Source organism: Loxodonta africana, chromosome X (genome assembly GCF_030014295.1).
Source record: "Loxodonta africana isolate mLoxAfr1 chromosome X, mLoxAfr1.hap2, whole genome shotgun sequence".
Taxonomy (NCBI): domain Eukaryota; kingdom Metazoa; phylum Chordata; class Mammalia; order Proboscidea; family Elephantidae; genus Loxodonta; species Loxodonta africana.
Genome location: NC_087369.1, coordinates 12,297,118 through 12,324,650, shown reverse-complemented (window position 1 = coordinate 12,324,650; position 27,533 = coordinate 12,297,118). Strand labels below are relative to the sequence as shown.

The window sequence follows — 27,533 nt, the reverse complement described above, 5'->3', positions numbered from 1 at the left end:
AATCTATTTGGAGATGGCAGCCATGCAGGATACAAGAGCAACGATAAATTCTAAAAGACTCTCAAAGATGGGAGCCATGGGCGTGCAGAGAAGGGAGCCACTGTCGTGGGCCGAGGGAGGAGTGGGGCTGAACCTCAAGCTGGAGCAGAACCCTTATGACCATCCTAGAATGGGGGCCCCACGTTCCAGCGGTTGTAGCTTGATGCTGAGGTGGTAGCCCTCTGTCACTGTGTCCTTGGCCTAGCCACATGGGGGAGTCTACAGGAGTAATGGTGACCTGGGAAGATGGGTTGGGGAGGAGCCCAGTGTAATTGGGGATGACTTGTGGCAAGGGAACAAGAGTTAGCATTTCATTTTTTAATGTAACAGTTTTATTTATTCACATACCATACGATTTACCCGTTTAATATATACAATTCAGTGGCTGCTAGTATATTCACAGGTGCATACCATGACATTTTCATCAATCCCAAAAGAAACCCCACATCCATTAGCAGCCACCCCCATTTCACCCGTTCCCCACGCCCCTGGCAACCACTCATCTACTTCGGTCTCTATGGATTTGCCTATTCTGGATATTTCATATAAATAGAATCACACAATATGTGGTCTCTTGTGTCTGACGTATTCCGCTCAGCATAACGTTTGCAAGGTTCACCCATGTTGCCGCATGTATCGCTACCTTGTTCCTTTTTATGGCCAAATAATATTCCATTGTATCAATAGACCACATTTTATTGATTTGTGCATCCATCAATGGATATTTGGACTTTTCTCACTTTTTGGCTATTGTGAATAGTGTTGACATGAACATTTGTGTACAAATTTTTGTGTGGACATATGTTTCAGCTCTCTTGGGTATATACCTAGGAGTGGAATTGCTGAGTCATATGGTAGGAGTGCCCCATAGGGTTTCCAAAGAGCACCTGGTGGATTCAAACTGCCAACCTTTTGGTTAGCAGTTGTAGCTCTTAACCACTACACCACCAGGCTTTCCATGGTAGCTCTGTTTTAACTTTTTGAGGAACCGCCAAACTGTCTTCCAAAGCATTTTACATTCCCACGAGCAATGTATTAGGGCACCAATTTCTCCACATCCTAACCAACACTTGCTATTTTCTGTTTTGGGTTTCTCTTTTCTGTTTTTAATAGCCATCCTAGTGGGTGTGGTGTGGTATCTCGATGTGGGTTTCATTCGCAATTCCCTGATGACTAACAATGTTGAGCATCTCTTCATCTGCTTATTGGCCATTTGTATATTACTTTCAGAGGAATGTCTAGCAGATCCTTTGTTTATTTTTTAATTGTTATTTGTCTTTTTATTACTGAGTTGTCAGAGTTCTTTACATATTCTGGACACAGGCCCCTTCACAGATCTATGGTTTAGCGTTTCACTTTAATGATTTGTTCCTGCCAGCCTTGGTATCACACCTCTGTCATTTACTGTCAGGTGGTGCACGTCTGTGGAGCCATTTCCCTTACCTTTTAACTTTCAGACTTTTCCCCTAGTGAGTGCTTGATACCTCTCAGCCTGTGGAGCCCAGGGAGGCCTGTGAGAGTGGCAGCTCCCCAGGGTGTCTGACTCTGAGGAGCACAGTGACCTGGCCGAGGCCTTCTCCCTCCCAGGGCCTCTCGCTGCGTATTCTGGCTCTTTGAGTAGCATCCCTGCCTCCTTCTCCATTCCCACACTGGACAGGGGCTTGGTGGGGGGGTCAGTCCTGACTGGAGCTGCTGCTACTGCTGAGGTCTAAGGACCCTGGAGAGGTAAGAAGACATGGTCTGAGTGTGCATTTCCGGCTCTGTGTTTTCTGCCTCCTCCTATTTGGAGAAGCAGGTAGGAACTCAAGCCAGTAAGACAGGGCAGACTTGATGGGGTTACCATCCCTGAGCAGCATCGCGGAAGGTGGACACAAAGAGGAGAGAGTGAGAGGAGCCTTAGGGTTGGAGGGAATCACTCAGCTGATTCCAGCACTTGAGTCTCTTTCAACTGCAAAGTTCAGATGATTCAAATGACAGCTAAAATGTCTCTGGCTGTTGCTTTAGGAGAAGTTTCAGAGCCTCTGAGCCAGGGTAACTGGAATGTTACCTGTCATTGCCAAGGCACTCATATTGCTATCGAATGCTCAGAGCAAATCTTGGAAAGGGCCTGCCATTTCTTCTGCACTTTTCCTTTTGGCTTTTTTCTCGGTATTTTTAAATCAACGCAATTTGACTTTAACTATGCAATTTGGCTTATAATGTTACTATTGCATGGGTCTTAGTGGTCTTCTAGTCCAGTGCGTTTCTGTTACAGATCAAGAAACTGAGGGTCAGAGTGGATCACGGTTTTGGCACTGTCAGCACATACATCATGGCTATTGAGATTCCCTCTGGGTTATCGATCGTCGGGTAGCATATAATGACTGACGGTTGGTGACAGGGCCGTACATTACCCTTTCCCCCAACATGATGAAAGATCATGATTCTTTGACATCTACAAGCAATATAGGAACTGATGTGGAACCACAAAACACGGTCCGACTCTTTCCTTGTGGTGGCTCCATAAAGCAAAGACAGATGGCTGGCTCAGAAAACCTTGATTTTGCTGCGTACATACAATAAAGGCAACCTTTGGTGCCAAACTTTTTCTTTATAATTCCAATTTTTTATGGTCTCATAGAAAGAACTTCAAAATGCATCTTTTCTTATTCATTCAGACTATTATCAAAGTGTTCGCAGGACTTAGATACTAAATAATTGGCTAGTTTCATATGGCTACAAGTAAAAGTTTCTTTGAACCCTTCCTAAAGTATCACATCAGAGTGAATATTAATTAATCTGGGGAGTTTTTTTGTTTGTTTGTTTTTGTTTTAAACACCAAGAAGGTGAAATCCCACGCTTTTCTAGAGGTTGGCTGTTACCTTCAACTGTATGATCCTGCTGCCTCAGTTCATTTGCAAGTGTCTTCCTCCCTATCGTGTGCACATGCTACCATGTGTATGAAGTAATTGAAAATAGAAATTCATTATGTAGCTGTTAAAATCCCAGTGGTTTTTGGAGGAGGTTTGCTGCTCTTAGGTCACAATCACTTACAGCCTGTTGAATGATGCCATTTTGTAGAGGGGCAGTGTCTTTATGTTGCGATTCTGATTATTTATGATAATTAAAAAATAAAAATAAAACAGTTGCCATGGAGTGGAATCTGGCTCATAGCAAACCCATGTATGCCAGAGTGGAACTGTACTCCATAGGGCTTTCAATGGCTGATTTTTTAGAAGTAGTTCTCCAGGCCTTTTTTCCGAGGTGCTCCCGGGTGAACTCGAACCTCCAACCTTTAGATTAGCAGCTGAGCGCTTAACCATTTGCATCACCCAACCGGTTGCCTTCGAGTTGATTCCTACTCATAGCGACTCTATAGGACAGAGTAGAACTGCCCCATAGGGTTTCTAAGGCTGTGAATCTTTTGCTGAAGCAGACAGCCACATCTTTCCCCTGTGGAGCGGCTGGTGGGTTCGAACTGCCAACGTTTAGGTTAGCAGCTAAGTGCTTAACCGTTTGCACCACGAAGGGACTCCGTTTATGGTAATAGTAACTATAAAATAAGTCAGCTCTTATGTTGAGGTGAGTATATGTTCCTGACTGTATATTACCCTTCATCAGGAACATTTATTTTTCTACCTAAATGGGAAAATAAGTAGCAACGGCAGTTTCTGTTTTTTTTTTTTCCACACTGTCTTTCTTAATCCCTGTTGATAGGAATTGCACATTTTAGCAACAGTCCTTAAAAAGAAATCGATGTTGAAGTTGGTGTGTTGTATACAGATTAATCATCTATCTTCAGATTAGGAAAAATCATTTGTAGAAACCAGGTTTGAGCCCAAGTTCCTCCTTGTGGGGAGAAAATGCGATTTTGTACGGCTTTAGAGCCTGCATTTGTTATTGCAGACAGCTGTGCAAACTTGTGACCATTTCCTTCTCTAGGCAGGAGCCAGTTTGGACTGCTGCCTCGCTAGCTAACATTTACCAAGGCTACAATACAGGAAGCTATCTAGATATTTGAACTTTTTAATGTATTTTAACCTGGGCGTTAAATGCCAGGTAGAGAGAGTATTCAAGCCAATTTGTCCTAATTTAATGTCATGCTAGGAATATATCAGCAGTCTTCCCATTCTGGCCAATCTCTGTGAATTTCAGCATGTCCCTTGTGTTGGCCTTTCCATGTATGTTGAATACGTGTTCTATGGGCTCTCTGAGAAGGAAGCTAGGGGACGGCAAGGGGCTGGGTTTTCCAACCCCTACCATATCATTATTTCCACACTCTAACATTCTCCGACTTAGTCAAGACATTGAAAGCAAACCAATGGCTTATAGTTCCTAAAAGGATTGGTCTTGAGTTTGTTTCCTGCCAGTCCATCTTTTGGAACAAGGGAAGGAGTGCAGGCACCCACATTTGGGACGGATAGTCTTCTGTGGTTGCCATAGCAATGCTCCCTGGTGGGCTGTCCTGGAGTAGTGTGCTGATGCTTACCCATATTTGTAGAAATTTCCTCTTTTTTTTTTTTTATGAGATGGTTTGCAACAAGAGGCAACTCTCCCCATGCAACTGCAGAGCAATGATTGGGTTGGGGGTCCTTTTGCTTGATTGACAGTTATACTCCTTGGCACATCCCTGGGAGGCCAGATGGGCAGGAAAATGAGGTGACAAAAGGAGACCAGCTTTGTGACTCTGGTCAAGTTGAATTCATGTTAGCTGTTATAAATAGATGCAGGTTGTTTTCATTAGGATCCTCAAGGCTGACAACCAATTAGTTTACCTTTCAAATGGTACTGTCAAACACAGAGCTGGGTGTGTGTGTGTGTTAAATGATGCCTTATTTCTTTTTAAACTGTTCTCATTTGTAGAATGGGGACAGAGACAGTTCAGGAGCAGATATAAAGCACGCCCACTAGTTTCCAGGTACTTGTCTAAATCTGCTTCAAGAAACTTGCCAGCTAGTGGTGTACCAGCCCTGGGGCAGGGACTGGAAAGTAGGAAGGAACAGGAAAGCTGGTAATGGGGAACCCAAGGTTGAGAAGGGAGAGTGTTGACATGTCGTGGGGTTGTTAACCAATGTCATACAACAACGTGGGTACAAACTGTTTGATGAGAAACTAGTTTGTTCTGTAAACCTTCATCTAAAGTACAGTAAAAAAAAACAAAAACTTGCCAGCTAGTGAGGAGCCCAAGGTAGAAACAAGTAGTTGCTGGAAATGGTGGTGGTTGTTGTTGTTAGGTACCGTTGAGTTGCTTCCAACTTATAGCGACCCTATGTACAACAGGACAAAACACTGGCTACTCCTGGAAATGAGGGTGTGCCTAATATATCCTGGGCGAACCTCCTGGCCTGAGCATCCTGGCCCATGCGCGCCCGGTAAGAGAAAGCCCATAGCACTGAGCTGATGCTGATTTACAGCTGTTCTGACGTGTGCTCAGTGGGGCCAGGGAGGAGCAGGTGAACCCGGTTCACGGAAGAGTGGCTTGAGGTTGGTATTCGAGTGGCTAGGACCTTCCATGTCCTGGCCCAGTCAGATAGTCCGGGTTGCGTAAGGCTCATGCTCAATCCAAGTGGGTCTCCTATTTATAGCAGCATACCACTTTACCTTCTCCATGGCAGGGGTGTTTGTAGCAGTATTGCAATGAATACCTTAGTATATTCATCAGTTGAGAGCTTTGGAAAGTAATGGTTCTGAAAATCATGAAAATTAAGGCATCTCAAATCTCTGTCTTCTGTATGGACAAAACAACTCATTTCTTGTTCTTCTATCAAATTCCAGCAAATCCCGAAACAGGACTCCCCCAGACAAATGAACTTTAATTCAGCGTTTACACTAGTGGCTCATGGTCTGGTTATTTTTCTCCTCTTTATCACTCAAGTAACAAAACCACTTTTAAGTAACTGAGCAAGAAACGGTTCTATTGTACTCACATTGCACAGCCAAAGACAAAGCATAGAAAATTCTTTGGAGAGGAAAAGAAAGACAATTTGGTTGTTCTGAGGAAGTTGAGATATTTTAACCTTTTTTTTTTTTGATTAGCAAGAAGAAAAGAAACACCATGACCTAGGGTGTTTTTTGTTGATCATGGGACAATGTTATTTGAAGGAGGCTTGACTGATTGATTGATTATCTCTATATATTTATACAGGCCTGGTTTATCAAGGTTTATCCTTTTCTCCTCTCCCTCTTCACTCCTCACCACTTCCAACCCAATCTTATTCCTCTAGTGTTATTTAGCATCTTGAAGAGAGTTAGGTGTTTCAGATGATGAGGCCAGGACGGACTCTCCCCAGCAGGGAAGTATTTTTGAATAATTAAATGTCAGCCAATGACCTCTGCTGATAAGGGCTTCCAGACCAAATTGGGGCCAAAGGAATTAGAAGCCAAATCACAAAACTATAAGTCAGAATTCCAATTAACAAGACTTTCACAACAAACATAGACTGATGACTTTTTTTCAGAGCAATGTTTGACCCAACTAGCTGCCTCTGTGGTCTGGAAATGTGGGACATTGGTTGAAATGGTGTTTCTCTTGTGAGTCCATGTTAAGCCCTAACTCGTCACAGCAGGACCTCATAGGTTAGTTTTTATTAACATGGTGGTTTGCTATTTTATATTTTTCAAAGCCTTGGTCTTAAACTCCGTTTGGTATTTTCAGCTGTTGTTTACTACGGGAACAACTTCAGATTTAGAGGCAAGGTCAGTGTTTTCATTTTGTGTGGAGTTGGGAGAGGAGGCGGTCAACTTGACATTGCTTGCAAGTAAAATGAACAACTTGACCTTGTTTTCTTGATAGAAATTTTGTATTGGAAGAAATGCAATGTGACTTGGTGATGATAATTGATACCTTAGCTATATATTTCCTAAATGATTTATCGGAATGGATAGAAATTTTATTTAAAATTAAATTAATTTAATTGCTGAAAGGGAGTATGCCATGTCTCCACATGTGTCTTTTTACTATAGGTGAACTCAGCCCGTGGAGGGCAGTGGTGGTTCAATGGTAGAATTCTTGCCTTCCGTGTGAGAGACCTGGGTTCCATCCCTGGCCAACGCACCTCATGCGCGGCCACCACTCGTCTGTCAGGAGAGACTCATGTGTTGCTGTAATGCTGAACAGGTTTCAGCAGAGCTCCTAGTCTAAGACAGACTAGGAAGAAAGGCCTGGCAATTGACTTCTGAATATATGCCAATGAAAATCCTATAGATCACAATGGTCCAATCTGTAAACAACTGTGGGTGTGGCACAGGACAGGACATGGGGTCCCCATGAGTTGGGGGCTGGCTAGATGGCAGCTTACAACAACAAGCTCAGTGGATGTGTGTGTGTGTGTCCATCTGTCCTAGGTTGCTCTGCTGTTTTGAACCACAAAATAGAAAAGAGTGTAAATATATTCTGATGTTTACAGGCAGTAAACCACCCTCAGGAATTAGTCTGTTTTAAAAGAAAACTAGAGGGCGCGTGATTCCATCTGAGAAAGACAAAGGCACTGCTGCAGTCCTTAGAAAATTCCTATATAAGATCATGATTACTGGAATGCTTGGGAAATGAGTTGCTGTAGATAAGTTTTCAATTCTAATCAGCGAATCTGTTTTGTTTCATGTTTTGTTTAAAATCTTTGAATTAATAGGAATTGTTCTTCTACCTCAGGAAGTAGCTAATAGAGCAGCGCTATCAAATAACAGCCTCTGAGATGATGGAAATGTTCTATATCTGTGCTGTCCAATATGGCAGCCACTCCCTGAGTGGCACAGACAGTTCAGCTCTCGACTACTAGCTAAAAGGTTGGTGGTTCGAATCCACCCAGAAGCGCCTCGGAAGATAGGCCTGGCGACCTGCTTCTGAAAGGTCACAACCTTGAAAACCTTCTGGAGCAGTTCTACTCTGCACACACATGGGGCTGCCCTGAGTCAGAATCAACTTAATGGCAACTAACAACAACAAAAGCCCCATGTGGCTATTGAGCACTTTAAATGTGGCTAGTGGGACTTAGGAATTGAACTTCTAAATTTTATTTCATTTAAATTATTTATGGTGGCCAATGCAGTAAAACGAGACAGAACAATGTCCGTTGGAGAAGACTGCCAAGAAAATGTTTAGATTAAAGGCACATATTTGAGCATTTAACGTAACCAAAGGGTCAGCAGTTCAAATCCGCCAGGCGCTCTTTTGAAACTCTGTGGGGCAGTTCTACTCTGTCCTATAGGGTCGCTATGAGTCAGAATTGACTTGATGGCACTGGGTTTGGTTTTGGTTTAACGGACAGGTTGTTGCAGTTACTTGTAAAATTAACTTTGGGCTAAAAAAAAAATAAAAAAAATAAAAAACTTGGGGCTAGTGGCTACCATATTGGATAACGCAGGTACCAAGTATAATTACCAGGTAGTACATGGCTTTGATTTTTTTTTTAATAATTTTTATTGTGCTTCAAGTGAAAGTTTACAAATCAAGTCAGTCTCTCACACAAAAACCCATATACACCTTGCTATACACTCCCAATTACTCTCCCACTAATGAGACAGTCTGCTCTCTCCCTCCACTCTCTTTTCGTGTCCTTTTCACCAGCTTCTAACCCCCTCCACCCTCTCATCTCCCCTCTAGACAGGAGATGCCAACATAGTCTCAAGTGCCCACCTGATCCAAGAAGCTCACTCCTCACCAGCATCCCTCTCCAACCCATTGTCCAGTCCAATCCATGTCTGAAGAGTTGGCTTCGGGACTGGTGCCTGTCCTGGGGCAACAGAAGGCCTGGGGGCCAAGACCATCGGGGTCCTTCCAGCCTCAGTCAGATTATTACATCTGGTCTTATGAGAATTTGAGGTCTGCATCCCACTGCTCTCCTGCTCCCTCAGGGGTTCTCTGTTGTGTTCCCTGTCAGGGCAGTCGTCAGTTGTAGCCAGGCACCATCTAGTTCTTCCGGTCTCAGATGATGTAAGACTCTAGTTCATGTGGCCCTTTCTGTCTCGGGCTCATAGTTATTGTGTGACCTTGGTGTTCTTCATTCTCCTTTGATCCAGGTGGGTTCAGACCAATTGATGCATTTTAGATGGCTGCTTGCTAGCGTTTAAGACCCCAGACGCCACTCTTCAAAGTGGGATGCAGAAATGTTTTCTTAATAGATTTTATTATGCATGGTTTTGATTTTAAATATTCCATTGTATTATGGCCCTACATATCTGAATTTTGGAAAATGTGGCAGATATTACTGTTTTTGCCTGGCAAGGGAAGATTTCTTCCTGGTAATTCTTTCAATCTCTATCCTGAACAAATGTTATCAAGGTCAGCAATTATGGAAATACAACCCAGGAATTCTCTTGTTAGCTTGTATTTTCCTTTGCTCTTTCTAATAAGTAAACTGGGAGCAGTTCAGGTTAACTGGAGTTGTTATTGATTGAGGTTGAGCTCTTCAGAATGATTCAGACTCTATGTAACTAAATGCAGAAGAAAAATATAACATTGTGGCCAGTCGAAAGCCCCAAAATGAAATTAGGTAATCCACGAGTCAGCAGTAGTTGAGGCATTTGTTTGAATCAAAATTAGAAATGCTGTTTTATTCAGCTTTTATCACCTTATGTTACACGACATGGTGACAGCCACATACGTCTTCATGTCAGAATTTTGTCGTTTTAATAGGAAACGTCTCTGCAAACCCCCAGCCACTTAAAGCTTTAGTGCTCTTTGAACCTATTTTTACAACCTTCAACAGAGTCTCAGCAGGAGCCACCTTCACAGTCATCTCTCCATTTTGTTTTGTGTTGTTCCTAATTCTTCTTCCTTCCCTTTATAATACTCATCTCCTTTTTTTTTTTTTTGCATTGTGCTGGGTTTTGTTTTTGTTTTGTTTTCTGCTAAAGCCTTTTGTTCTTTTAACGTCACCCTTCTTTGGTCAAAGTGGTTTTCTGAAAAATGTAAACTGATTTATAGTTAGAATTTACCTAAAGGTGACCCACCAAGGTCTCTGGGTGGCACAAATGGTTTACATTTGACTACTAACCTAAAGATTGGCTGTCCAAACCCACCCAGTGGTATCACAGAAGAAAGACCTGGAGATTTGCTTCTGTGAAAGATTACAACCAAAATTCTACGAGCAGTTCTACTCTGTAAAACATGAAGTCACCGTCAGTTGGAATTGACTCGATGGCAAAGGGTCATTTTTTTTTTGCGGGGGGGGAGGGGGTGACTTGCCAAGATTAAAAGCTTCCATCAAAGGAATTAAAGAGAAAGAGGTACGTCTTGACTGAAGCAGGGAAAAGGGTGAGCAAACTTTAAAAAAATTAAATGTTTGTGACTACAGAATTAATTCACGGTTATTGTAGAGAAACTGAATCTTCGTGCAAATGGCTACCTCTCCTTCCTAGTTTATTTTTCCACGTATGTGTTTAAGTTACTTAAATGTTATAATCATGCATGACCTTCGCATATGAGATACAGTCTTGGTCTTAAATTTATTTTATCATATTTTCCCCACTAATGAATTTTCTTCTAAACCCAATTCTTAATCACAGCATCCCGTCAGATGGATATTACAAAATTTAGGTAAGGTCCACTTCCTCACTGTTACAGATAATGCTGTAATAAACACCTTTGCACATATCTTGTGCATTTAGATGACTGTCTTAGAATAATTCATAGACATGGATTTACACCCCAACAGAGAATGAATGAGAACACAGCAACTTTCAGATGTATTAGGTGAGAAATGAGAGTGGTTATGGTGAGATGAGAGTTTGCTCAAGGTGGTTGCCTTGGCTCTTTTTCAAGAGTTTATATGTCTCTTTAGCTTAATGTCAAAGACATAGCATAGCTTTATCAGCTACTTTTGCTTTTTTTTTTAACTGGTTTAAGAATTGTGTAGATATAAGTTTGTGTTTATTAATTCATTTATGATCAATATTGCTATTTATTTCAGCCTGAACTTTGAGTCTTGGTCTTTAGTATATAGTGATTTTCTTCCATATTTGATTCAAATGCATACATTGGGCAGTTGACTAAGCCTGGATTGTAATGAATCAGAAATGCTGTTTTATTCAGCTTTGATCGCCTTATGTTACACTACATGGTGATAGCCACATACATCTCCATGTCAGAATTTTGTCAGTTGTAACCATCTGCCACAGTCAGGAAAAAATATTCTCTCCAAGTGAACGTGGAACTTGCAGCATAACAATTCCAAGGCCAATGCACTTCATTTTGTTACAGAGCATATGTTTACGAAATAAGCCACACATTAGTAGATGTAAGTATATACCAACAAAAAGAGGGAGTAATAGCCAAGAGCAGAAAGGCGCAGTTAGAGTGAGAGAGCAGTGTGGGGCAGTTTAACCCTTTGCTGACCCACTTATTTTCTCCTTTGAATTTTTTGTTACCGAGTGTTTTCACTAGTGGAAGGCATGCTGATTAAAGGACCAACTCATAATTTTTGTTATGAGTTGTGGATTTTGATGATACCCATTATCTGGGAACAAGTATGTTCCAGCGGACGTAAAAATCAACCAAAAACCCATTGTCATCGAGTTGATTCCGACTTCTAGCGACCCTATAACCCAACCAAAAACCACTGCCGTCAGGTCTATTCCGACTCATAGCAACCCTATAGGACAGAGTAGAACTGCCCCATAGAGTTTCCAAGGAGCACCTGGAGGATTTGAACTGCTGACCTCTTGGTTAGCAGCTGTAGCACTTAACCGCTACGCCACCAGGGCTTCCATCGACCCTATAGAACAGGGTAAAACTGCCCCATAGAATTTCCAAGGCTGTAAATCTTTACAGAAGTAGACTGCCACTTCTTTCTCCCTCAGAGCGGTTGGTGAGTTCAAACCGCCAACCTTTCGGTTAGCAGCTGAGCACTTAACAATTGTACCACCAGGGCTCACTATGAGTCTGAGTTGACTCAATGGCAGTGGAGATGGTCCCAGGGTTGGTTCATTCAGGGACACGTTAAGACAATCAAGGACCCAGGGGTTTTCCATTTTTTCGCTTGCCCCTCCTGGTCACAAGATGGCCGTCACAGCTCCAGCCATCACATCCTCGAACAAGATGCAAAGACGGAAGAACACTTTTTCCTAGCATGTATTTTGTTTTATTAGAGGGCAGTCTTTTCTCAGAGGCTCCTCCTCTCCTAGCTGACATCCCTTTTGGCTTCATTCATTGTTGAGGCTCCAGCTTACACCCATCCCTAGACCAGTCACTGGCAAGGGGAATAGAGCTGTTGGAGTTGCTCCATAATTGGTATGGAGGGATGGACATTCACTCCCGGGGCAGGGGAGGTGAAGCGAGTCATTTCTCCTGAGCTGGATGGCTGGATGGTGGGATTAATTCAAGCTCTGGCAATAGGGAAGGAAAACCAAACCAACCTCATTGCCGTTGAGTCGATTCCAACTCATACGACCCTACAGGACAGAGTAGAGCTGCCCCATAGGGTTTCCAAGGAGCAGATGGTGGATTGGAATTGCTGACCTTTTGGTTAGCAGCTGAGCACTTAACCACTGTGCCACCAAGGAAGGAGTGGTGGGGAAAGCCACTGGACAGCTGACTAATAATGTCTGAGACATTGGATGGAGCATTTTGACTGTACTTCTGTCATGGTATTAATCCTATTAGGCCTTTTCTTATAGTTATTTGTGAGCTTATTTTATCCCTTTGGTAGGTTCTAGATTTCTTAAGGATGAGGACTTACTATTTTCATCAACACATGGAATAATGCCTTGCCCTAGCAGGTGCTTAATAAATATTGACTGAATCGATTAGAATTGGCCCATGCCAGCCGATTAAAAGCTTTTTTTTTTTTTTGCTTTTTTTTTTAATTTAAATGCCTTAAAATCAAGTTAGTTGTTTGAATATTGACATCCTCCCAGGAAAGCTATGTTTATTCATTCCAGAAAATGATTAAGCGGCCATAATCATAAAGGTACTGGAATAAAGTCACTGTGGGCACTGCGTAATATAAACCCTGCAAAGTCTGTTTACAATTCTGTGTGGGTGTAGGAGGAAAAAAGGATTCAAATATAAATATGAGTAGGAAGGAAAAGTTGTTTTGAGTACATCGTATGCATTTGTTAGTATTTGGAAGACAATGCAGTAGAGCTTATGTCAAAGATTATGAAGTGAAAGAAACAGCTTACATATAATATCTCAGCAACTCTCTTCTATTTGAAGCTTCAGTTAATAAAAGTTTTCTTAAGAAAACTAATTACTTCAGTTCTTTTAAATCTAGTACAGTATTACACATATCACGTAATTTTATTTAAAAAATGTTTTTCAGTAGAATGAGATCAGAAGACCAGATTTGATTACTAAATGCGATGTGATGGATAAAAACTGTGTTCCCAGTTTTAATTTGTTTTGTAATGTAGACATTTTTTAAAGAGTTTATCTTTTTCAATGTAAAGAATTCTTCATACAAATTTTCTTTGATTTGGTTCTGATTCAGTGACTATCCATGCTCATCATTTTTCACTTTATTGACTATTATAACTGATATATACCACCTCCACCAGTTGCCATCAAGTCAGCTCTGACTCATGGTGACCCCATTTATGTCGGAGGAGAACTGTGCACCGTAGGGTTTTCAATGGCTGATTTTTTGGAAGAAGACTGCCAGGCCTTTCTTCCATGGTACCTCTGGGTAGACTTGAGCCTCCAACCTTTTGGTTAGCAGATGAGTGCATTAATTTTTTACACCACCCTTTTTTTAAAAATTGTGCTTTAAGTGAAAGTTTACAGTTCAAGTTAGTTTCTCTTACAAAAATTTATACACACATTGTTACATGACTGTAGTTGCTCTCCCTATAAAGTGACAGCACGCTCCTCCTTTCCACCTCGGATTTCCCGGGTCCATTCAGCCAGCTCCTGTCCCTTTCTGTCTTCTCATCTCGCCTCCCAGCAGGAGCTGCCCATTTAGTCTCATGTATCTACTTGGGCTACGAAGCACTCTCTTTACGAGTATCATTTTATGTCTTATAGTCCAGTCTAATCTTTGTCTGCAGAGTTGGTTTCAGGAATGGTTTTAGTTCTGGGCTAACAGTGAGTCCGGGGGCCATGTCTTCCGGGGTCCCTCCAGTCTCAGTCAGACCATTAAGTCTGGTCTTTTTACTAGAACCTGAGTTCTGCACCCCACCTTTTTCCTGCTCCACCAGGAACTCTCTGCCGTGTTCCCTATCAAGGTGATCACTGGTGCACCACCCATTTTTAAAAAAGATTTAAGATAGTATCATTTAAATTTTCTCTAAAAGGAAATGTAGTCTTTATTTGCTTGTTGAATGGTCAGTTTGTAGGTTGTAAATAAGCATTTCATACCTTACTCAAGAATACCCATTTACTATTTTTTTTTTCTCTTGAGTGACGGAAAATTTTAAGTTCAATTCAGTGATAAGACAGGAATAATTTTTTTAAAACATTTTATTGTCTGCTAATGGTATTTATTTTTAGTTACAGCGTTTACTAAGGAAAATGATTTTAGACACAAATCACTGTGCACTTGTGTCATTCCTGAAAGTAACTGAAATATCAAGTTCAGTTCTTCTCTCATTGTCCGATCGGTTAATCCTGGGGGTGGGGGGCGGATAGCAAAATGAACAATTAGCATAATTTACAAACATTCGTATTGAGTACCATGTATAATAACATATAGCTTCAGTTTTGCCAAATAAATGTACCATAACTTAAGTTGTAGTCTATAATCTCCAAAGTTTCTGTGTTGTCTCATTGTCCTAAACCTGAGGTGTCATGAAGGAGGCCTTTGATTTTAGGACATTCAAAATGTATAACTGGATAGTAAAATAATAATGGTTACCTTTCCTTGAGTACTTCCTGTATGTCAGACACTGAGCTAATCACTTTTTTATTTTCCCTTAGATAACTCTAACAAGGTATCAATATTTATATTCTAATTTTACACATGAGGAAACTGAGTGTTAAAGATGTTTCAAATCTTTAGAATGTAAATATTTAGAATATAAATATTTGAAACTACCCACTTGAAGTCACCTTTCTATAAAGAGTTTTGGCAAGGTGTGAGCTCACTATGAAGTCCACAGCCTTGATTTTTAATGAACAAATCCATGTATTTTCTATACAAAGCCTACCTTAAAAAAAAAATTTTTTTTTTTAGACTAGAATAATCAACTCTAGGCACCATATTATTTGGGATACAATCAATTTTAAAAAATTCTGTCCCATATTTCTATAAATATATTCATAATTGTGAAGCTACATATGCTAGATACTATAGTATAATTTTTTTTACTGGGAAGCTATGGTATCTGTACTTGGACAGAGCCTTGGAAATTATCTGATCCAGTCACCTCCCCCCACCCCATTTTGAAGAAGGGAAAAACAAACACGCATATACTTGAGGTAACCCAGACCATACCATGGTCTCCTCTTTGGGAAAAAGCCAGAACTAGAACCCAGGTGTCCGGGCCCCCCATCCAGGTCATTTCTATGTCACTCTTCCCTGCTTCTCAGTAACGAATCACCAATAGCATTCACAACTTGTGAAATCACCTTGTTTCCTATATGCAGAAATAAGGGTTTATGGGTATGGTTGAGGTCGCCCTATTGACCGTTTCCAATTTATTTAGAAAAGCTTCCCTCCCTTACTGGAAGGAGATTTTGAGCTAAACTATGAAAAATTCTTGCTGAAAGCTTAATCTATAGAATTCTAGCCCTGAAAGGGAATCTTACAGTCTATCTAGTTTAGCTGCCTCCAAGTTAAATTAGACCCTATCTCCCCTAGACAGTCCCCAGGTAGTTGTCCTGAAGGTCTCTAAAGAGATTTCCCACCTCCCTTTTACAGCCTGTTCAAATATTTGTATCTCCTCACTCTCAAAAATTGCCCTTTTTGTATCTTCAGTGCGATTCTAGACTAATCTTACTATTCAACCCCTTGAAGGATAAGGAGAACAGATATTCCCTTATACTGTTGCCCTTAAAATTAATGGGCAATATTTATTCCGGTTGTGATTCAAAATAACTGTAGAATTTGAACCCACCATAAAAGCTCTAGTCTTAATTCCTGAGCCATGCAGATGAATAAACTCATTTACAATGTAAAGTTGCACTACATGCCTTGGACTAATAGAATCGTAGACCTGGAGCTACTGCAACTCTGGGGCCTGCATTGTTGGGGAACTCAGAACTCTGGGGGGCCATTTTGCTCCCCCATTCCCCCAGGACTTGTACTATGCCGGCTTCGAGGTGCACTCACCACTTCTTCCCGCTTGGTCTTGTCGGTTGCTGGCCAAGCTTCCAGGGGCAGGTCATGGAGCATGGGGGGCAGAGGCTGCATGGGGAACATCGGAGGCAGAGGTGGCTGTGGTGGCAAGGGCTGGATGGGGTGCACAGGTGGCTGTGGCTGCATGGGCTGCTGAGGCTGCGGCTGGACTGGCTGGGGCTGGTAGGGTTGCTGGATGGGTGGAGGGAGGTTTGGCTGATGGTGTTGGGTTGGAGTCATGGAGTGTTGGCCGGGAAGTGGCATCATTGGCTGCTGAGGGACCACGGGCTGCTGAGCGGCCACCATGGGGAAGTGGTGATGAGGCTGCAGGGTGTGGCTCTGGGGATGCTGCTGGGACAGCACGGGGATGATTTGGTGGTGCAGCCATCCACCCATGGGCTCGTAACCATAGGAAGGGTACTGGTGAGAAACAGAGAATCACATTTATCATTGGCTCGGTTGACCTCCAGTGGGAGAAGCAGCAATGTTTTCTTTGTCGTTATGGCCGTATGAATAGTTCGTTCTTTTTTTTTTTTTTTTTATTCCTTTGCATGGATTTCTAACTATGCGCACGGACCACTGAAAATCCTATGGAGCACACATTTCTAGTCTGACACTCACGGGGTTGCCATGAGTCAGAATCGCTCCATGGCAACTGGTTAGTTGGTTGGACACAGATATGACTTCTTTCAACTGAATTTCCCATTAGTGTCCATATGTGGAGGAGACCTGCTATTTCACTGAATAAGGGGATTTAGATGCAGGCTTAACATTTTAAGGAAGAAAGAACATGATATCTACCTACCGGCTGCCTTATCATGTTCTGGTACCACTTCAAAGGGGTGAGCACCTTAAGAGAGGGAGACATTAGAATACATATGATTTAGTTTAGGTTCCTGAACTAGAAACTCCCTCCTGCAGTCCTGTCAATACTGGTAGCCTGAAATTGTGACTTTACAGACAAGAGAGGAAGGTAAGCATTTGTTGAGGATTTCCTGTGTGTCAGGCTCTGCCTCGCAGCCATCACATGCATGTCCAGCGTTTTCTCACATGCTCTGAGGCAAGTAGGAGCACTCTCACTTTTACTGACAAGGTCACGGAGAGTTACAGAGAGAGACTCATTAACTTGACTGAGGTTCACCCAGTGCCGTCGAGTCAGAGTAGTAAATCTGTTTAATTCCACAGCCCCTGTTCTTTATTGCAGGAGGAACTAATAATAATAATAATGTGACACAATATGTATTTTGTCCTTTTTGATTTGCCGTCCCAATGAAAAAAAAATTAAGACGAGGCAGAAACACTGTCCTTCATCCTAGAAACACAGCTTTACTGGTCAAATACATCAACCTTTTAAACTGTTAACAGCAAGTCCTGCCCCAAATCTCGTTACCATTTTCTTCCACTTGTATGAGTCATAGACTGTTACCTAAACCAGTGAGAGGTAAGAGTTTCATTCCTTTCTAAGCAGTATATACTTGGGGTTTGGGGGTTCCTTCACATAGTAATATAACATTTTAATCTTTACAACAAAACAATTGTTAACCATGCTCAAGCTTTATTTAACTCCCCACACAACAGTTTGAGGTGTGGTTATTATTATTATTTCCCTCTTCCAGATGAGGAAATCAGTATTCCAAAGAGAGAACATTGGTTTGCCCAAGGTCATTTGTGCTTAGTATGAGTTTGAGGAGAGCCTCAAACCAGATTCCAGAACTCTCTTTCCAACACACTACAGAGTCTCTCAGATACCACTTGGTTGCTAATCTTTCAGTAAAGCCAAATGAGGGACACACAGAGTGTGAACGTCTTATAATCAGGGGTTTTAAAGCTGGAAAGATCTTAAATAACATCCTACCCAATTCCCGCATTTTCCAGGCTGGGCTAGAACAAGGCTGTTCAGACCCAGTTTACTTTGTGCGCTAACATGGAGCCTTCCTGAGTGGTATTTTATGATGGAGAATTTTCTAGCTATAAGTAGGAGGAAAGACTGAGTCAGAGAGGCTAGGTAGGAAGGTGCTGGGGCAACGCAGGCTTTTAGGTGACCTATCAGGGCTTAATCTGAGAGGCTGGTGGCAGGAACTGAAAAGTGGGACCCTTTGAGAAACATTCTTAATGAAGAATCAACACACTATTCTTTACAGAGCCCAGGGCATTGTTAACTCAAAACAATGGTCAAAATTAGTAAAGAGAAAAATTACCTCATAGCTGAAGTTGATATAACCAGGGTGCCCAGGATGAGGCGGTAGCTTTTTAGGGGGGTGGGGGTGGGGGAAAGAGACGAGAAGGAGAGAGAGGGAGAGAGAGAAGGAGAGATTAAGTCAATATGCAATTGTTTACATTAAGGGAGACTGAAGCTATTCCAAATAAAATCTTTATAGAGCAGAATGTATTTGAGGTCTACTTTTAGTTTATACTTGTATACTCTGTAGGAGAGGTGCCTTCTTATTCTAAAGAGATCCAAAACAGCTAACTGACTTTTCTGGTAGTCACAGATTTATAGTGGGAGAAACTTCTGTAAGCAGAGACCAACACACATTTATTCTCCAGTGCTCTTCGAACCTTCCATGGTGTCAATGAATGCTATCCTATCCTACCCAGCATTTCACTTGCTATAACTCACTCCATGTTGAGAAGAGAGGTATGTTTCTCTCACAAAGTTAGACCATACTAACAAGAGAACTGTCTCACCTTCTCTTGTAGAAGAGGAGGTGGTTAAGTGCTTAAGTATCAAAGGGATTCCTCATAATTGGCATGCAAAGGAAATAATACATCAACAACAAAAAAGAAATGACACGACTAGGTGCCATTTTTTTATGAACATGAGCACAAGATGGGGTGTAGTAAAGCAGAAACCTTGCCAGTCCCATGAAAAATAGTGAGATTTAGGAAGTTTAGGCCAATTCATTTCATTATTCTGTCAACATTTTTTATGGCAGAAGAATTTCAAAGTTCAAAACAAAAAGCAGCTTGAATAACGATCTAAACCAGGACTATCCTTTCAAAAGTGAGTACCAAGTGGAATTCTGGTAGATTCCCTGGAGTAGGGTAAAGGGAGAGAGAGTCCTGCAGAGTGGACAAGGGGCAAAGAAAACCTTCCGCAGACACTGAGCTTATCCAGAGTCAGCTCTGTTCTTTAACAATGCTTGTTTCACCACAGGGTTCATTCGCTTTCATCTGAGTGAATTCATCAGGTAACTGCCTTTCCTATACCTTCTTGATAGAAGCCCGGAGAGAGGAGGGTGTTGAATTGAGGTGTGGAAAAGGTCTGAATGTGTAAGGTGCGGGCCCCTCAGGGGACTGGGAGTTGTCTCAATGCAGGACTTCAGGAAGGCAGAGCAGAGGACCTTGGTCTTGTGGGTGAGAGAGGAGGAAAGGAGCAAGATGGGCAAGCTTTGCTGGCCTCTGGTTGTATCAACCGCTCCCTGTGCCACCAAAAAAGCAGCTGGACCTGCATTGCCTGTGTGTGAACTAAGCTTTTCTACCTGTCTAGGAGAGTAGGTCCGACTTCCTGGGCTTTGGTACATTTGAATGTAAAATATATCAATATGTAATTGGATAGATAGGATTCTGTGTAGCCACGCAGAAGCCAGGTGCTTAACAGTTGTACCCAGAGGAATGGGGCTCCTGGGAACAGAGAGATGGTTCAGAAAGGAGTATTTCTATCACAGATATCTTACCCCCTAGACAATGCCAGTCATGGAGTTTGGAGGGCAGGGCAATAGTTGGAAATTTAAGACAAACTGGGTTTTAGAAAACACTGGTATTTTTCTTGTAGTATTAGCCTAAGTCTTGGGTGCCCTTTCAAGTATCCCTTCTGAATTTCCTCTGTCCTGAGGTGAGCTCACTTGTTTCTCAAAGCGTGGTCCACAGATCACCTGCCACAGGATCTCCTGGGGTGCTTGTTAAAATGCAGAGTCCTGGGCCCCACCGCAGCTGTATGGAATCAGAATCTTGGGGTGGGGAGAGGCGTCCAAGAATCTATTTTTTTTTAACCAGCTCCTTCAGTGTTTATTAAACACAGAGACATTTGAGGACTTCGGTTCTTGTGTTCTTTTAAACCCTAAAGTTGAGCAACCATGGGGTAGAGTTTTATGTCCAGGCTTGTGAAATTGGACATTGACTTATGCAGGGGCATGATACTCACTGGCATAGCGAAGGCTGCTCCCAGGAGGCAGGCAAACAAAATCCAGGTCCCCATTATGGCCCTGAAACATAAGACAACACCTGCTCTTCTTATTGCTTCTCAAACCTGGACATAATTAATGCTCCACAAAACACGTGTAATCCACATCAGCCCCTTGTTTATAAAAAGGATGGGACCATTCTTTGTGAAGTTATTTTATTCATATTTGATTCCCAGTTCTCAGCTCATTCTGTTGCTTCTGCAGTCACCATAGTGATAAAGATGCTTTCAAATTGGGTTGAGAACTGAACACGTCGGAGGAATGTGAATAATCTCTCATTACATGATTTGGCCTGCCATTTCCCTGCACCTGTGTCCAGCCTGCAGAGTCAGTGAAGCCAAGTGTTATTTACAACTACTGATTCAAGGAGCAGGGTTAGCTCTAAAAGTTGATGAGATTGTCAAGGTCATTACACATTAGTGCCCAGACCAAAAGGTTGAAGGGTTGAGTCCACCCAGAGGCGCCTCGGAGGAAAGGCCTGCTGATGTGCTTCAAAAAATCAACCCTTGAAAACCCTATGGAACACAGTTCTACTCTGACACACAAATGGAGTCTCCATGAATTGGAATCGACTCAACAGCAAATGGTTTTTTGTTTGATACTTTTAGAACAAGGAGGCACAGAAATGTTTTTAGTAATGTTCACTTGCATTATTATTGGTTAGAAGAAAACAAAGCGTATCTTATGAGAAAAGACATTAAGTAATTTGCCAAAATGGATTAAATGGGGTCTTGTTTCAGGTGGTTCAACCCTGTAAGTTTTCAGGCAAGCCCCTCAGGTACAGCTCTGAGCCCCAGGGTTAAAAGATGGGGTTAAACAGAAGGGAGAAGACAGACTAATATTCTGGGATTCTTCATGAATTTTAAATGATTCCATATTTCATCAATGGCGTCTTCCTTTTGCTTGGTGCTGCACTGCCCACAAATGGCCCCCCTTGGGACATGAAGCAAAACAGGCTCTCCGAAAATGGGTACTTTGTGGGCCAAATTATTGACTAACTTTTAAAAACTGTCACCAGAAATACCTGAGATTTTTATATCCAGTGAATATAATGTGCAGTAATGCTGGCTATGAAAGAAGTAACACTGAAGTTTTCTACTGCCTACATCTGTTTTTCTTTTTTTTTAATATAATTTTATTCTTTTGTTGTTGTTGAGAATATGCACAGCAAAACGTACACCTATTCAACAGTTTCTACAGGTACCATTTAGTGACAGTGATTACATTCTTCGAGTTGTGTAACCATTCTCACTCTCCTTTTCCTAGTTGTCCCTCCCCCATTAACATAAATCCACTGCCCCCTATGGCTCCTATCTAATCTTTCGAGTTGCTGTTGTCACTTTGATCCCATACAGATACCCCAAACCCACTGCTGACGAGTTGATTCTAACTCGTAGCGACACTATAGGACAGAGTAGAACTGTCCCATAGAGTTTCCAAGGACTGCCTGGTGGATTCGAACTGCAGACCTCTTGGTTGGCAGCTGTAGCTCTTAACAACTATGCCACCAGGCTTTCCCCCATATGGACAGTTCTTAAAAAAGAATAATGCTCAAGGCAGACTTTTTTTTTTACTAGTTAAGCTAGACTGTTGTTTGGTTTTAAGAAGACTTCAGGGAATATTTTTGGTTTAAGGTTTAAAGATTATCTCAGGGCAATAGTTTCAGGGGTTCATCCAACCTTCATGGCTCCAGGAAGTCTGGAGTACATCTGTTTTTTTAAAGGTTGAATTAATGAGAAAAAATATGGCATAAACATTGAGTTGATGGTTCTGTTTGATGTAATTAAACAAAATGAATCACAGCCCATGAAAGCAGCATTTTACCTTAATTGATCAATAATTAAATAAGTAAATATTTTGCCATTTGTTTTGGCCTCAAAAAGTGCTTTGTGCTTCCAGAATGAAAATTTAAAGAAGTATAGACACTTTGCTGCATTGTGAAGTAAAATAATTCATTTAAGTAATCAGAGTCTAATTACAGTGCAACTAAGCAAGTAACTAAGTATTGATGGCATATAAAGTATTACAAATGTGGAATACATTTGCATGAGTTAAACATGAAATATAGAGAAAGAAGTAAGCAAAATAAAAAGGATGCCTAATTATGAATAAAATCCACATACCTTTGAATGTATTCAGACAGTTTCTGAAACTCAGGGATGCTTGATCCTTTAGACTTCTCCCAACTAGGAGCTCAATTTATACCATTCACAGCCTCTAGAACAACCAATCAGGTTTCTGAAGGAAAAATGTGTTGAGTATAACTAAAAAAAAAAAATCTCCGTATCATGATTTTTTAGCAACCGTGATCAAACATACAACTGGGTGTTGTGCTTAGTGCAATAGAGTCTTTCATTATGGGCAATAATAGGTTTAACAGGCAAAAAGGTTGTCAGCAGGCTGTTTCGTAAGTCAGCAAATTGCAGATATGCCTCGTTTTACTGCACATTGCTTTACTGTGCTTCACAGATACCGGGTTTTTTGCAAATTGAAGATTTATGGCAACCCAATGTCGAGCAAGTCTAATGGTGCCATTTTTCCAGCAGCATGTGCTCACTTCATTTCTCTGTGTCACATTTTGGTAATTTTCACAGTATTTCAAACTTTTTCATTATTATTATATCTGTTATGGTGATCTGTGATCAGTGATCTTTGATGTTACTATTGTAATTGTTTTGGGGCACCAAGAACCGCACCCATATATGATGGCAAACTTTTTTTTTTTAATAATTTTTATTGAGCTTTAAGTGAACGTTTACAAATCAAGTCAGTCTGTCACATATAAGCTTATATACACCTTACTCCATACTCCCACTTACTCTCCCCCTAATGAGTCAGCCCTTCCAGTCTCTCCTTTCGGGACCATTTTGCCTGTTTCTAACCCTCTCTACCCTCCCATCTCCCCTCCAGACAGGAGATGCCAACACAGTCTCAAGTGTCCACCTGATACAAGTAGCTCACTCTTCATCAGCTTCTCTCTCCAACCCATTGTCCAGTCCCTTCCATGTCTGATGAGTTGTCTTCGGGAATGGTTCCTGTCCTGGGCCAACAGAAGGTTTGGGGACCATGATTGCCAGGATTCCTCTAGTTTCAGTCAGACCATTAAGTCTGGTCTTTTTATGAGAATTTGGGGTCTGCATCCCACCGTTCTCCTGCTCCCTCAGGGGTTCTCTGTTGTGCTCCCTGTCAGGGCAGTCATCGGTTGTGGCCGGGCACCATCTAGTTCTTCTGGTCTCAGGATGATGTAGGTCTCTGGTTCATGTGGCCCTTTCTGTCTCTTGGGCTCTTAGTTATCGTATGACCTTGGTGTTCTTCATTCTCCTTTGATCCAGGTGGGTTGAGACCAATTGATGCGTGATGGCAAACTTAAGTTCAGTAAATGTGTGTGTTTTTGGTGCCATGAACCATGCCCATATGATAGCGACCTGAATAGGTAAATGTTGTGTGTGTTCTGACTGCTCCACCAACCGGCTGTTGCCCTGGCTCCCTCCCTCTCCTCGGGCCTCCCTATTCCCTGAGACAGGACAATATTGAAATTAGCCTAGTTAATAACCCTTGAATGCCCTCTAAGTGTTCAAGTGAAGGGAAGGGTCGCATGTCTCTCACCTTAAGCCAGAGGTTAAAAATGATTAAGCTTAGTGAGGAAGCCAAGTTGAAAGCTGAGATAGGCTGAAAGCTAGGCCTCTTGCCCTAAACAGTTAGCCAAGTTGTGAAAGCAAATGAAAAGTTCTTGAAGGAAATTAAAAGTGCTACTCCAGCGAACATACAAATGATAAGAAAGCGAAACAAACTTACTGCTGATATGGAGAAAGTTTTAGTGGTCTGGATAGAAGATCAAACTAGCTACAACCTTCCCTTAAGTCAAAGCCTAATCCAGAGCAAGGCCCTAACTCTCTTCAATTCTATGAAGGCTGAGAGAGGCGAGGAAGCTGCAGAAGAGAAGTCTGACGCTATCGGAGGTTGGCTCATGAGGTTTAAGGAAAGGAGCCATCTCCGTAACATGAAAGTGCCAGGTGAAGCAGCAGGTGCTGATGTAGAAGCTACAGCGAGTCATCCAGAAGCTCCAGCTGAGAGAGTCGATGAAGGCGGCTACGTTAAACAACAGATTGTCGGCGTAGACCCAGCAGCCTCATGCTGGAAGAAGACGCCGGCTAGGACTTCCACAGCTAGAGAAGAAAACTCAGTGCCAGGTCTCAAAGATGCAAAGGACAGGTGGACTCTCTCGTTAGGGGCTAATGCAGCTGGGACTTTAAGTTGAAGCCAGTGCTCATTTACCATTCTGAAAATCCTAAGGCCCTTAAGAACTATGCTAAATCTACTCAGCCTGTGCCCCGTAAATGGAACACCACCACCTGGATGACAGCACATCTGTTTACAACACGAATTACTGAAAAATTTAAGCCCGCTGTTGAGACCTACTGCTCAGAAAAAAAAGATTTCCTTTCAAAATATTACTGCTTATTGACACTGCACGTGGCCACCCAAGAGCTCTGATGGAGCTGTGCAAGGAGATTAATGTTGTTTTCATGCCCATGGATCAAGGAGTAATTTCGACTTTCAAATCTTAGTATTTAAGAAATACATTTTGTAAGGCTGTAGCTGTCATAGATAGTGGTGATTCCTCTGATGAGCTCATTGTTGTCTTATTTTAAGAAATTGCCACAGCCACTCCAACCTTCAGCAACCACCACCGTGATCGATCAGTAGCCATCAACACCAAGGCAAGACCCTCCACCAGCAAAAAGATTGGGACTCACTGAAGTCTCAGATGATGGTTAGCATTTTCTAGCAATAAAGTATTTTTTAATTAAGGTATGTGTGTTGTTTTTTTAGATATGATGCTATTCACACTTAATAAACTACAGTATAGTGTAAACATAACTTATATATGCACTTGGAAACCAAAAAATTCATGTGACTCACTTTATTGCTATATTCACTTTATTGCTGTGGTCTGGAACCGAACTCACAATATCTCTGAGGTGTGCCTGGGGTTGCCTGCACATGCTGATAGATTCAGATTTACTTTTAAGAAGCAGCTATGTCATTGTTGGTGCCCTGGTGGCACAGTGGTTAAGAGCTATGGCTGCTAACCAAAAGGTCAGCAGTTCAAATCCAGCAGCCGCTCCTTGAAAACCCTGTCTATAAGGTCACTATGAGTCGGAATCAACTCATGGGAATGAGTATACGTCATTATCTACTCCTTGGTTCTATCAAATATAAAATTGTTCTAGCTTGATGGTTAGATTTTTTCTAGTGTAACCAAGATGTCTGCTAGGGTTTCCCAGTCCTTCAAGATCAGGATAAATTCATTAAATCCCTTATTCTGGTAAAAAAAAATTTAAAAACTCTCCTCAATATTTCTCTGAGGGATTATAATTTTGGAATCCCAAAAAAAAAAAAAAACAGTTGCTATTGAGTAGACTGTGATGAATGCAGACCCCATGTTTCTCAGAGTAGAACTGTGCTTCATAGGGCTTTCAACGGCTGATTTTTTGGAAGTAGATCACCAGACTTTCTTCTGAGTTCTTCTGGGTGGACTCGAACCTCCAACCTTTAGGTTAGCAGCTGAATATATTAACCTTTTGCATCACCCCGAGACGCCAATTTCAGAATCACCACTGGTCTGTTTCCTGTTTCCATTGGAAGTATGTTCCCTCTTGCCTGTGGCTACTCTTTGGTCACTACTCTGGTGTCCACTCAAAGAAGGGACAAAGTCCCTTCTCCTTGAGTCCACCCCGCAACCCATTTGCCATCCAAGCAACCATGAACTCAAGGTTATTGCAGTAGCAAAGCTTTTACTGACAATCTGAAGGCCGAGGCAGGGGACATTTCACACACCAGGCAACACATGAAAAAATGTATTTTAACCCTTACAAACGTGGATCACAGGGATAGTGCTTTGGCCGCCCATCCCACCAAGCAACTGAGCCTCTGTCACCCTGCTGCTGCTTCTTTGCCCACGCCCTTCTAGCCCGTTTCCACTTTCCCTCATACCGTGATCAGTTGTTGTTGTGTTGGTTCTGACTCATGGTGACCCCATGTGTGTCAGAGCAGAACCATGCTCCATGGGGTTTTCAATGGCTGGGTTTTTGGAAGTAGATCACCAGGCCTTTCTTCTGAGATGCCTCTGGGTGGACTCAAACTGCCAACCTTTCAGTTAGAAGTTGATCACTTTAACCATCCAAGGACTCTGAAGTAGTCACTAGCTGGCCCTTTACAGAAAGCGTTTGCAACCCCTGGTCTAATATCTGATTATGTCATCCTAACCAGAGTGACCCTCTCTTTTTCAGAGCCTCTTCACTGTCTCTTTAGTTGCATTGTCCCCATGTTCGCAGAAGCTTCTCCTTCACCTAAATAACAACAATTAAAGCCCTTACGTCTCTTAAAAGAATCTCTGACCTAGGTCTTTAATTCATACTTTTTAAAAAATCCTTCAGCCTTAGTAAAGCACACGGGTTTATTCTGGAATCTAATCATTTAAAAAGATCAGATTTGTAGCTAGTGACGAGAGATAGCTGTCCAGTTTCCCAACAGTATTAGATCAATAAAGGAAATATTGAATAAATACCCAGACACAATTGGTGTTATAGCCGAATCTCTTTGAATATTTATGAAGTTTGTGCATGTCTATGTATTTTTATATAGATGCTCCACCTTGGCTGAATTAAATTTAAGGAAAAAATATGCATAAAAGGCGATGTAGTAATGATTAAGAGCTGGGGTTTCAATTTACATGGATCGTGAATCCAGCTTCGCTGCTGGTTAATGGCCCATTGACAAGTTATGTAGCCTGTCTTAGCCTCGGTTGCCTCTTCTGTAAAATGGGAGTAATTATAGAACATTTCTAAGAGGATTAGCAAGGAGCCCTGGTGGCGCTGTGGTTAAAGCACTTGGCTGCAAACTGAAAGGTCGGCCGTTTGAACTCACCAGCTGCTCCTCAGGAGAGAGATGTGGCAGTCGGCCTCGATGAAGATTACAGCCTTGGAAACCCTATGGGGCAGTTCTGCTGTCCTATTAAGGTCACTGTGAGTTGGAATCGACAGCAACGGTTTTGGTGTTTTTTAAGAGGATTAGCTTGAAAACTAAATGAGAGGCATCCCTGGGGAAGTGAAAAGTC

General features: G+C 41.9%; 2 protein-coding genes across 3 annotated transcripts in view; one reads left to right on the top strand and one right to left on the bottom strand.

Annotated features, from left to right (window-relative positions):
- ARHGAP6 (Rho GTPase activating protein 6) overlaps positions 1 to 27,533 on the top strand; it is a 501,871-nt gene that overhangs the window by 348,559 nt on the left and 125,779 nt on the right. The gene's annotated exons all lie outside the window — the stretch shown is intronic.
- On the bottom strand, positions 16,000 to 20,427 carry AMELX (amelogenin X-linked). The gene is made up of 4 exons (XM_064277959.1): positions 20,374 to 20,427; positions 18,428 to 18,475; positions 17,035 to 17,079; positions 16,000 to 16,649 (listed from the first exon to the last, which is right to left on the bottom strand). The coding sequence occupies exons 1-4, from the start codon at positions 20,425 to 20,427 to the stop codon at positions 16,149 to 16,151; spliced, it is 648 nt and encodes a 215-aa protein (XP_064134029.1). The 3' UTR covers positions 16,000 to 16,148.